Genomic DNA, 12,148 nt, shown 5'->3' with positions numbered 1-12,148 from the left:
TGAAATTTCCAGGATTTTAATCCAGTGCCGCTGAAGGATCAGTGATTTATCTCCAAGTTAGGATGGTGAGAGACTTGGAGGGGAACTTCCAGGGGTTGGTATTCCTATGCTGCCCTTGTCCTTCGAGGTAGAAGTGGTCATGGTGATGGAAGGTGCTGTCGTAGGATCTTTGGTCAATTTCTGCAGTGCAGCTTGTAGGTAGTAGACACTGCTGCTATTGAGTGTCGACAGGGGAGGGAGTGGATATTTGTGAATGTGGTGCCAACGAAGTGGGCTGCTTTGTCCTGAATGGTGCTGATCATTTTGGAGCTGCACCCATCCAGACATGGGTTTGAATAACCTGATATGGGGTCAAAGTTCAGGGCGATATTGAATGCTGCCATCTCCATCAATTAAACTTGTACACTGAACAGAGTCGGCCCCTTCGGGAGATGGAAGCTGGAATCTGGGGAGAGTCAGCACCTACAGGAGAGGGGTAACTGTACCCTGGGGAGAGTCAGCACCTACAGGAGAGGGGGAACTGTACCCCGGGGAGAGTCAGCACCTTCAGGAGAGGGGGAACAGTACTGTGGGGAGAGTCAGCACCTTCAGGAGAGGGGGATCAACTGTTTATGTCCAAACTGAGAAAAACTTTGAACTGTAAAATTGAAGCAATTGACTATTTTTAACAAGTTGGCCTACTGTGCTGACAGTATAGATGCATCAGTTGTTTTGAGCTTGCTGGCATATTGTGGGCATTGTAGAAAGCACAAGCAGATGCACCACTTAGTTTGTCATAACAAAAACCTACTGCTGCATTGAGCTCACTGGGGGCTGGGTATATGAAGGTCCATTAGCCATATGTCACAAAGTTTAATTGCTGCATTAATACTGAGTGTACTTCTCAATGCCTCATAATTTCCCCCATAATGGACATGGCACTGAGCACAGTGGCTTTCCCTGGGCATTGGGAATTTACCTGTACATTGAGTTTTGCTGCAGTGTAGTGAGATTTGATTTCTCACACCTTTTTTATCCTGGTTAAGACTGGGTAAATCATAGTTTCAAATTCAAATTGAAATTGTACAAAATCAGGCAATAAATCCACTGAGCAAACTGCAGCAATAATGACCCGTTCTTTAAATTCTTGAAGAAGAGACAAAGTGTGTGACCTAATCTCAGCGATCAGTGAGGCGACAGGATAGCAAACAAGGACTCGGCGTTGGAGGAGGTTTAGAGGTGAAGACGATGAGGTCACAGAGGCGCACGTATTGAGATGTCCTCTGATTGTGGGCTTCCAGTCGGTTAGCTCAGTTGGCTGGATGGTTTGTAATACAAATGATACCAACTGCCTGGGTCCAATTCCCACGCTGGATGAGGTTACCATGAAGTACACTTCTTCTCCACCTTTCCCTCGGCTGAGGTGTGGTGACCCACAGGTTAAATCACCACCTTTTCATCTTTCTGAGGTGGTCTGGGACTGTGCCAATTCTACAGGAATCCTGGGGGCCTGTCAAATGCTGTTTTGAGAAAGTGAGAACTGCAGATGGTGGAGATCAAGGTTGAAAATGTGTTGCTGGAAAAGCGCAGCAGGTCAGGTAGTATCCAAGGAGCAGGAAAAAACAAGATTCTCCTGCTCCTTGGATGCTGCCTGACCTCCTGCGTTTTTCCAGCATCACATTTTCAGTTGCTGTTTTGAATCAATTTGACCGACTCCTTGTGAACTTGCTCAAGTGGTTCCCTTTTTCATTTGTTTGGTCAAGGTGCCACCCACTGGCTACTTGAGGAAGTGCAGTGTCAGGTTTGTGTTGGGTCAGACTACTGTAACAGAAAACAATGAAAATAAAATTAAATGCAGGACAGAGGCAAAGGAACAGACACTGGGAAGAGAAGTAAAAGTAATATTCGCAGGAGAAATGATAGACATTTTATAGTCAAAATCCTGAAACACTGACAGCTGATTTTGCAGATTCTGCCTGTCGTTGGGTATTTCTAAGCTTTCCTCCCTTTATTTTCTGACTTGCATCCTTTTATTTTCTTCTGTTCCAAATGTGTTTTCAGCCCTAAGCCTGCAACATAGGTGGAGTTTGAAAGTATAAAAGGATGGTGAGGGATCAGGTCTCCATGTTGAAGAAGAGAGGATTGATTCCCAGAATGTGTGTGGTAAATCTCTCCCTCTCTCCACTCCCATTGGATGGAGGGCAGATGGCAGGAGGACTTTCTGCAGGGTACCCCCTTTTTGGAGACACAAGGAGTAAAGGTGCACATTACCTGTTCCACTGAGCAGTCATGCTCCTGTGGTGTTTGCTACACTATTGACCAGGTCTTTCCAATTAATTTTCATAACTTTCCATTTCTGCAGGTACCACACTGGCTCCTTGGCATTTGGATCTCTCCTCTTAGCCCTTGTCCAGGTTATCAGAGTTTTGTTGGAATATATCGATCATAAAGTGAAAGGTAAAAGCTGTTGGAACCTTTCAATTCTTTCCATCATCTATTTCTCACCAGTTGTTTATTTAAAGCTGCTTTGGATGATGTATTAATACAAGCCCCCCCCCCCCCCCCCCCCCCCACCCCATGCCAGCCTGTTCCACTACAACTACGACACTAATATCTAACTCTCAATGTGGATAATTTTCCTGTCTATTAAAGAACAGGACAAATCCACCCCATCAGTCTACTCTCAATCATCAGGAAAGTGATGGAAAGGGTCATCAGTAGTGCTATCTAGCAGCACCTACTCAGTGACACCCAGTTTGGGTTGTGCCTGGGCCACTCAGCTCCTGACCTCATTGCAACCTTGGTTCAAGCATGGCTAAGAGAGCTGAACTCCAGAGGGGAGTGGAGACCCTGGTCCACAGAGACACACCTCTGCAGCCTCACAGCACCTTCCCCTGCAACCACAGAAGGTGTAACATCTGTCTCTTTCCACCTCGCTGCTTTAAATCCAAATACACCTTCCAGGTGGCGCAGGTCTTTACCTGCACTTTACTCAGCCTAGTCTATTGCATTTGCTGCTCACACTGTGGTCTCCTCTACAATGGGGAAGCAAAGTGTTTTTGTAGACTGGGTGACCACTTTTCAGAACATCTACATTCTCTTTGCAAAAAAAGACCTTGAGCTTCCAATTCCTGCCACTTCATCACACCACTCTGTTCCCTGGCCACATGTCTCTGGCTTGCTGCACCTCAATTTCTGCTTGGGGACCCAAGTTCAATAACTTTCTGGCTTGAGCTCTCCCTTGTCCTAGCCCCTACTCTATACGCCAGACCTTGTTATCCCACAGTGTGCTATTACACACAACCCATTGTTCGTCACTAACTGTTGTCATTAATTCACTCTCCTAACCAAATTGTTACCTATTCCTTTGTCTGTCCAATTGCTGAAAATGTGTTGCTGGTTAAAGCACAGCAGGTCAGGCAGCATCAGGAACCTGATGAAGGGCTCTGGCCCGAAACGTCGAATTTCCTGTTCCTTGGATGCTGCCTGATCTGCTGTGCTTTAACCAGCAACACATTTTCAGCTCTGATCTCCAGCATCTGCAGACCTCACTTTTTACTCTGTCCAATTGCTGTCCTCTCTAAGCTCTATCCCCACTTATTATTTTCTCCTTACCCTCTTCTCCCCTTCTCCCACCCCTCCACAATGACCCCCCACGCTATCTTCTGCATATAAACTGATCCTTCTTCTGAGGAAGGGTCAATCAACCTGAAATATTAGCTTTGATTTCAGTTTCCAGACCTGCTGAGCTTTTCCAGCATTTTTGTTTGTGAAATGAGGCTATTTGTGCTTGACATTGAGGCTACATTCGACTGAATGTGGCATCAATGACTCCTAGCAAAACTGGATTGGGTATTGGAGGCAAAATTTCTGTTGGTTGGAGTTATACCTGGCACAAGAAAAATGGTCATCGTTGGAGGACAGTCATCTTAGCTCCAGGATATCTCTGCAGGAGCTCTTCAGCATAGTATCCTAGATCCAACCATCTTCCCCTGCTTCATCAATAACCTTCCTCCTCCATCTGTGGGGATCTTCATTGATGATTACACGATGTTCAGTGCCATTCATGACTCTTTGGATATTGAAGCTGTTTATGTTCAAATGCAACAAGACCTAGACAATATCCAGACTTGGGCTGACCATTTCTTGTAAGAGACAATCTAACCATCATCCCTTGATAGTAGTCAATGGTGTTACCATCTCTGAATGCCCAATTGTCAACATCCTGGGATTACCATTGACCAGAAACTGAACAGAAGCAGCCATATAGTCACAATGGCTATAAACCAGGTCAGAGGCTAGGAATCCTGCAGTGAGTAACTCACCACCTCACTCCCCAAAGCCTATCTGTAAGTCAGGAGTGTGATGGAAGACTCCCCACTTGCCTGGATGGGTTCAGCTTCAACAACACTCAAAAAGCTTGATATCATCCCGAATAAACTGCCCATTTAACTGACACCTCCACAAGCACCTACTTCCTCCTCCTCCAACACTCAGTAGCAGTGTATACGATCTACAAGATTCACTACATAAATTCATGAAGGCTCCTTCTGCAGCACCTTCCAAATCTATGATGCCATCACCACCGAGAAGAACAAGGGCAGGAGAAACATGGGAACAAAATTTTAAGTTCCCCTCCAAGCCACTCATTACCCAGACTTGGAAATACTTTACCATTCCTTCAGTGTTGTTGGGTCAAAATCCTGAAATCTCCTCCTAAGGACATTGTGAGTCTACCTACAGCACATGGACTGCAGTGATTCACCATCATCTCGAGGGCACCTCAGGACAGGCAATAAAGTGCTGGCCCAGTCATCATCCCCCACATCCCATGAGTGAGCAGGAACAGAAGTATAGTTGTTATTTTTTGACTGAGCAGATGATAACCGTTTTCATTTGTGGTTTACAGGTGCACAGAATAAAGTTGCAAAATTTATGTTGTCTTGCCTGAAATGTTGCTTCTGGTGTTTGGAGAAATTCCTGAAGTTTTTGAACAGGAATGCTTATATCATGGCAAGTATTTGTCTTTTTCTAAATTTCCTGTGGCTGAATGGTTAGATTCTCTGGTTATCTCAATGTTATTTCTGGGGTCTTGAGCGAAAATTGTGTCCTTGGTTATAAAAATTGCTTTCCCTCTAGATTTGCGCTCTCCCTTCTGCTGGCCCCTCGCATTCTCACCTCCCCCATTGTCTCCTCCACCTCAGTCTCCACTTACTCTAAGTCTAGTCCCCTCTTGCTGCTGCTTGCTGATTCTGCTCAGTCAGACACCAACAAAAGGGTCAAGGGCAGAACAGGCTATAAGTGACCCTGAGTGAGTGTGTGTCTGTTTCTTTCCCATAGGTTGCAATTTACGGGAAGAATTTCTGCACCTCCGCAAAGAATGCCTTCTTCTTACTGATGAGAAACATCATCCGGTGAGTGGGATGGTAGGACAGCCTGGACATAGGGATCAGGGAGGGGCTGGAGGAGGAACAACTAGACAGGGAGGAGAAGGTGGTGAATGGGGCATCAATCTGAGGAGTGAGAAGTTACCCAGTTCTCTCTTTTCTCACAGGGTTGTCGTTTTGGATAAAGTTACGGATTTCCTACTGTTTCTGGGCAAACTGCTTATTGTCGGAGGAGTGGGTCAGTCACTATTTTAACTTTACTGTCTGTATAATGGAGATGTTTGTTGTTCTTGAATCTGCTGCTGTCCACCAGACTGTGCTGAGTACATATAATGGAAGTTCTGAGATTTGACTGTTCACACCTCTCCACCCACTAAAAATCAGGACCAATAGCTTGATTCTCATCCCCAGAGGACTTCCCTCCCTCCCTCCCTCCCTCTTGATTATTCTCCTCTTACCACTTCTATCACTACTGCTTTTCCACACTCTCTTTCCCCCTTCCTCACCGACCCACCCCTCTCTCCCTCCTCACCACATCCTCATCCCCCTGCCCGGAAAACTCCTTCTTGGTTATTCAGTGAGACTAATATTTTGAATTTGAGATTGTGAACTCCCTTTTTATGGGACCCATTAGTTATCAAACTGGATGTGATACCAAATCAGAGAAACTCCGAAAATCCTTGATTCCAAGCTGTGGTGAATGATCTGTACCTACTTCTACATCTCCATAGATTTGTGGGTTTTATGCTGCTTTAGTATGAGAGAGATTGGGCCACATGGTGACCCTTTCTGCAGAATTGCAATTGCCCATTGTTGGATAGTAACTCCCGACCCAAGTGTTCTGATTGAGAGTTGTCAGGCTGCCTCATGCTCTCATTACTTGGAGTTGTCCCCTCATTACCATGGATTGTTCCAGCGATGGAGCCTGTGCTGAGTGTAAACATTCTGCTGACTGATTAGTCCCAGATTGGCATGTCACAGTGGTTGGATCCAAACGGTTCTTTGGATTGGATTAAGTGTAATTAAGAGAACTTAGATTTTACAACACAAATTTACTTAAATGTGAACATTTATAAAGTAAAAAGAAATGAAAAATACAGGGGGATAAAACAATTATTCTTATGCCCTGCTGCCCATGAAGGATCCTCGTTTTGAGATCTGGTCTGGAGACTTCTGCTCGTTCCTGACACCATTTCCCATCCTGGTCTGAGGGGAAGTCCAACAATTGTGAGCGAATTTCTCACCCGCGCTCTCTTGCGCTCTCTCGCAGTGTAACGAACTGCGAGTACTGAGAAACAAATTGACTGTGCCGTCTTTGGCCAGTACAGGAATGAGTGTCACCCATCACAGAACTTATTCAAGATCATGCAGCTGTCAAATATGATCAACAATTCTAACTCATCCTATAGACACGGCAAGGCTGGGTGATATTGTCCAATGAGGGTAGTCTATACAAAGTTGAGACAATTCTTGGTTCTCCAGTTACCCTGTGTATCTTTGCGATAAGGAGAGGAAGCAACCAAGAGTTGGAGACCCTGAGCATGTGAGGTGTGTTTTGAGAACTATTTGAGATTCCAGTGTAATTGGTTGCTGATGTTCAGTGGAGCAGCTCTCTCATTAGGAACAAGCAACAAGTTGGAATCAAACGGGAGAAATCTTTATCCTTTGATAGTTAATGTTGATATGGATTCTGGCTGCTTGGGTCTTTAAAAGGAGAACATGATCATTTCCCTTATCATGATCACTCGTGTGTTCATTCACCTTGGTAAATAGATTGATCAGTAATTAGTAAGTGGTTTATTGCTAAATTTATTCAGTCTCTCTCTGTCCCCTAGGTGTTCTTGGATTCTTCTTCTTCACCAATCGAATAAACATATTTGAAGACAAGGGCCCAACCTTGAATTACTACTGGGTTCCATTGCTGGTGAGTGAGATCAGTCCGTGCTTGCTTTAAGCTGAACCTGCCTCCCCACACCTTTTTTAATGCTGGGCATGTAACAAGAGTATGGCTGTAAGATCACAGTTTCCTCTTGATTGCTGCTCCATTGCAGACCTTTATCTGGAAATAAAGACAGTAATCACTGTCCTGTACAGTGAGTAACAGCCATCAAGGTCAGCAAATTGCACAATTTTTAATCTTTGTGTGCTAGTTAACTAATATCAGACATGACCATTTGTACAGTAGAACAGCAAAGATTGAATCTGTGGAAAAGCACACTGATTGAAGCAGTGGTACTTGTGTTTATGTTGCAGACTCTGATTGTGGGTTCTTACCTTGTTGCACATGGATTCTTCAGTGTGTATGCAATGTGTGTGGACACTCTGTTCCTCTGCTTCTGTGAGTATGCTCCTGGGACATTTTTGATCCGTCTGTGTTTGTAACTAAAGATGGGCCTGGCAAATTGAATTTTGATTGTGTTTTCCTGATTAAAATTAGTTAAAATTTTCCATTAAACTTGCATTAAATAATTAGGTATTGCTACAAAGTAGAGAATTTTATTTTTAAAGTATGATTTTCACTTTCGTCACTACTACATGACTTAGTGAGTCAGTCTGAGGAACAGCAGAGCTATATAAACCAAGGAAGCTCAGTTTCAGTCAGTGATCCTGACTAAATTTGCTAATCTATGTTGGAGTGCCTGTATTAGTGCTACAGTGGACCTCAAGAAAAGATGAGAATTCGCTGAGTCACCACCTCCTAATATCCAGTGATTCCTGTTAGGCAATACCACCTGTGGCCATTGACTGAAAGCAGGCATACACAATGCTCCCCAGCAATTTGTTGATACACTCAGTCTGCACTTTACTCACAGATTAGCTGTGATCTCATTGAATGGCGCAGTGGGTTTTCGGGACTTAAGACTACCTGTTTCCTAGAATGATCACAGTAAATGGGGTACTGTAGGGACCTGTAGACAGACATTAGCACTTCAATGAAAAAAGATTTAGGCAAAATAAATAACTAGTTCTTAAAGGTTAAAAATATGACCAGATTTGAGATTTCACCTCAGCAAGGACCAGAATTTTTCACAGGACAGGTAACTTGCCAGTATCATCTGCTGATTTCCAAATGTCTCTGTAACTAGTCTTATCATTAGGGTCAGGAAGGGTCATCAGATCATTGAATTGTTTTTGTTTACAATTTCCCCCCTCTTGTTTTGCCCTTTGTCCTATCTACTGTTTTATTTTCTCCAACACCATTGTTCCATCTGTTGGATTGGAATGGGAATGAAATCAACAGGGCTGTAGGTCTGAATCAAGAACAAATCCATGACCTAATTTCACTGGGTAAGCTGGCCATGGTTAGATCCTCTAACAGTCATGGAATCTGGTTGCAATGCATTCCCAGCTAAGGTGAAGCAAGTAACCTTCCACTCATGGTTATAGATCTTGGTCAGGCACCAGTAATAACCTTAAATCTGCAGTACTGTTCTTGACCAGTCTATCTTCTGGACCTGTGTCCTTTACATCTACAAACCCGATTTTTGAAGTAATTCTCAAGGTGGACAGCTGGCTAGTCCCATCAGCACATCCAAGGGAATTCAGTCTGTAAAGTTTATCCACCTCGCCACAGTTTTTAATTGTTAATTTGGCAGGATTAGGGTATGATTCTGATTTTCTTTAATGGAGGTACAGCAAGGAATTATAAACCCCACAGTAGGCCTGCTTTTGCTGGATACTGACACTTTTGTATTTCCAGTGGCCTCTGTTTTTCCTGATTGCTTATTACTGAGCTCTCTCTATATTTTTGTGTGACATAATTTCCTTTTACTGAATGTGATCGTTACTTCTGTCTCTTTTTTTACTCTTTCTCATCTTTCCTCTTTTTGCTCTTGCACTATCTGCCTCCATTCTGCACGGGAATGTGTTTGGATTCTTCTGCCTTTCTGCCACTGCTACTGGGAAACCAGGTGAAGATCTCGAGCGGAATGATGGCTCCGCAGAGAGACCGTATTATTCGTCGCCGGATCTGCGCGACATTCTGTACAAAAAGGAATATGACTCTCAGATACCACAGATCCAGGAGGAGTGACTAAGAGCTTTGCAATGAGGCTTAGTCACTAATAGACCAATGAAGATCCTCATTAATAAGATGCCCTGGGAGGAGCCTGTCACTAAACTACAGCCTTTGTCACGTTTCTGCAAAATTCTCCTTGTTAGTTAACTGTTAACTAACAATGCGAAGGTGGGAATATTTCTGTTGGTAGTGGATTGTGTTGGAGCCATTTTCTTTCCAAAATGGTAATCAAGCTATGGGATAAACTCCTAGAGAAAGTGAGGTGAACAGATCTAATGGGTACAAGAAATAATTGTTATTTAGAGTAGATTGAGAGATGAGGTGATTAATAGATGCAGATTGATTTTATGAAATTGGACCTAATTGTCACTGCCTAAAGATTCTTATAGAGATTGAGAGCCTTCAATTGAGAGAACTTTGGAATAGTTCAATGATAACTTTAACAAAATTTCTACACTCAAATGATAGTAGCTACTCAATTATATTACTCCCTTCTACATTTAAATTTCTTTTCAACTTGATACTTTCACTGGAAACAATTTCTTTCTTTGATTTGTCTTCAGTGAAAGATGTGCTTTTCTGAACTGCACCTATGGATGAGTGACCATTTTAAGAGGCTGCTTTGACAGCACAGGTCAATTGTAGTAGGTGTTTGTGTATTAATATTGCACCCAGTTTCTAGATTGACCTGGGATTTATTAGAGTCTTATTGATAAATGTGATTTATGATATTACTATCCATGCAGTGGAAGACCTGGAGAGGAATGATGGTTCGAATGAGAGACCCTATTTCATGTCCAAAGCACTCCTGAAGATCCTGAAAAAAAAAAATGAATGAGAACTGTGGAGTACAGCCTGCAACTTGAGTCAACTGTATATCTAAAGAATCCTGGATCAACCCTGCCACTAATACAGTGTGGCACAAGACTGAGCATGAAGAGCTCTAGACTTTGGTGTGCAGTCAGCCATGGTTGAGGTCCAATTTGTAACAGTTCTATCTGCATTACTGTAGTCTCCACCTCCATTGTAATGTGCCAAAAAGGGGCCATGTTTTGAGATAAAATTAGGTTCTTATCATCTGAGAGATGTTGCATTTTTTTACATTTTAAGAGGAAGAAAGCTCACTTGTCTGTAGTTAGGTGATAGCCACTTAGTATAGACTGATTGTTCCGATTACCACAATGTCATGGATCGATTCAAGTGGCATTTATAAACTTGAACTACATTGTCAGCTAAGTTTTCATGCACCATGTGCTGACTTCAGTGTTCCACTTAGCTTGTTTGCTACACCTGACAGTGAACTTTTATTTTTGCCTGTTGCACAGGCAGTTTACTGTACATCAACTTGGAAGTGCACATGCTGAATTTTCACCCCTACCTCCTGACTGTACTAACTGTTGCCACTTGTTTGGATTCCAGGAGTGCTCTGAAATTTCCAGTATCCCATCCCCTCTCTCATTCTTGATGTGAGTCTTTTGGATAACTGCCTCAAAACATTTGAGATAAGCAACTAATCTATTCTGGCCTCATCCCTAAAATTAGTGCAGTTTGTATCCTACTCCAGAGAAATGCTAAGAGTAAATTGAATGTCAAGTGCCCATAATCTTCCAAACTTAAAAAGTCCTGAAGTGTCAATAGCATTATTGTAGCTCCTGGGGGCTTGTGCTTTGGTTTGTTTGCTGTTTTAAGCTAATGAGTAACCCATTTAGGGGTGTTTAAATCATGTGCTCTTCATGCTATTACAAACAGTATATTTATTTACAGAATATTGTCCCTTAGGCAGCAAGATTTGATATTGAGTTCACTTCCTTAGGCTCTTAGGGTTAGGCAACAGAATTTAATGTTCTTGTCTTAAAGATAAGAATGAGGCATTAATTTAATTGTTTTTAATTGATTATTTTCTGAGAACCTTGTTAAATCCAAGTGGTAGATATAAACCTCCCTCAATCAGAGAAGGCTCAGCCTAACTAAGAAACAGCTTGTTTGTTTTATTGGGATTTTAAAAAGTTATTTTAACAATGATAAAGATATAGCTTTACTGTATAAATGAAATTACAATGTTAACTGGCTTTAAATAAAGTTTGTCCAGATATTGCTTCCTCGTACAAATATGACAGATGGGGAGACAGCCAATCTTTTTATGCATGCCACAGTTAGCCAATGAAATAAGTTGTTGTTATTTTTGTAAACTAAGGAGGCTGTTTTGGATGTATTCATGTCAAGAGCTGTTGGAATTTAAATCTGTTCTGTAGCAGATTGATCCCACAGGCATAATTCTTGCTTCATTCCATATTAAATCAAAAGTGCCTAATTATATCATTTATTATAGACCATTTTTGCCTCCACTTTTATTTGTGTTAATTCAATTAATTATAATTACAATGACTTGAATTGCTAAGATTTGACAACTCCAAAAAAGACACAGTGAGTGTTGGATGGTATTGGCTTAAGACTGGGGCATGGGGCCTGAATGAGGGTGTATTTATATTGACTGCAGTAATTAGTTTAAATTTGAAATTTTCATATTTTGAAACCAATCTGTAAGAATCTTTTTTTTTCGAATCTTGTCATTTCAAGAAAATAAACGGCCCTGATATTGAACAATCTTAAGTAAAGATTACAATATAGAAATGGGATTCTGCAAGCTTGATCATTTATCTGATTCTGCCTTGTAATTGTTTGAAAATTTTCAATGATTTTGCACACTTGTACAATCAAACTTATTTGTACAGCTGGTGAGTTGTAAAGAAAAGTACTGTCCCAC

The 12,148-nt window shown here is 42.1% G+C and overlaps 1 protein-coding gene across 3 annotated transcripts in view; it reads left to right on the top strand.

Moving 5' to 3' along the window:
* The window catches only part of slc44a2 (solute carrier family 44 member 2), a 90,796-nt gene extending 79,098 nt beyond the window's left edge, over positions 1 to 11,698 (top strand). For 2 of the 3 annotated variants that reach the window (XM_060855288.1, XM_060855287.1), the window contains exons 16-22: positions 2,342 to 2,436; positions 4,889 to 4,992; positions 5,320 to 5,393; positions 5,534 to 5,604; positions 7,202 to 7,290; positions 7,620 to 7,704; positions 10,131 to 11,698. In XM_060855288.1, coding sequence (XP_060711271.1) covers positions 2,342 to 2,436; positions 4,889 to 4,992; positions 5,320 to 5,393; positions 5,534 to 5,604; positions 7,202 to 7,290; positions 7,620 to 7,704; positions 10,131 to 10,222 — 610 coding nt within the window. In that variant the 3' untranslated portion in view covers positions 10,223 to 11,698. Of the gene's footprint in view, positions 1 to 2,341; positions 2,437 to 4,888; positions 4,993 to 5,319; positions 5,394 to 5,533; positions 5,605 to 7,201; positions 7,291 to 7,619; positions 7,705 to 9,277; positions 9,727 to 10,130 lie in introns of those variants that run through there. The other variant, XM_060855289.1, reaches the window with a different exon arrangement.
* The last annotated feature ends 450 nt before the right edge of the window (positions 11,699 to 12,148 follow it).

This window comes from Hemiscyllium ocellatum, chromosome 45, assembly GCF_020745735.1.
Source record: "Hemiscyllium ocellatum isolate sHemOce1 chromosome 45, sHemOce1.pat.X.cur, whole genome shotgun sequence".
Lineage (NCBI taxonomy): Eukaryota > Metazoa > Chordata > Chondrichthyes > Orectolobiformes > Hemiscylliidae > Hemiscyllium > Hemiscyllium ocellatum.
Note: the sequence above shows the minus strand (reverse complement) of the source record. Positions and strands in the feature narration are given on the sequence as shown.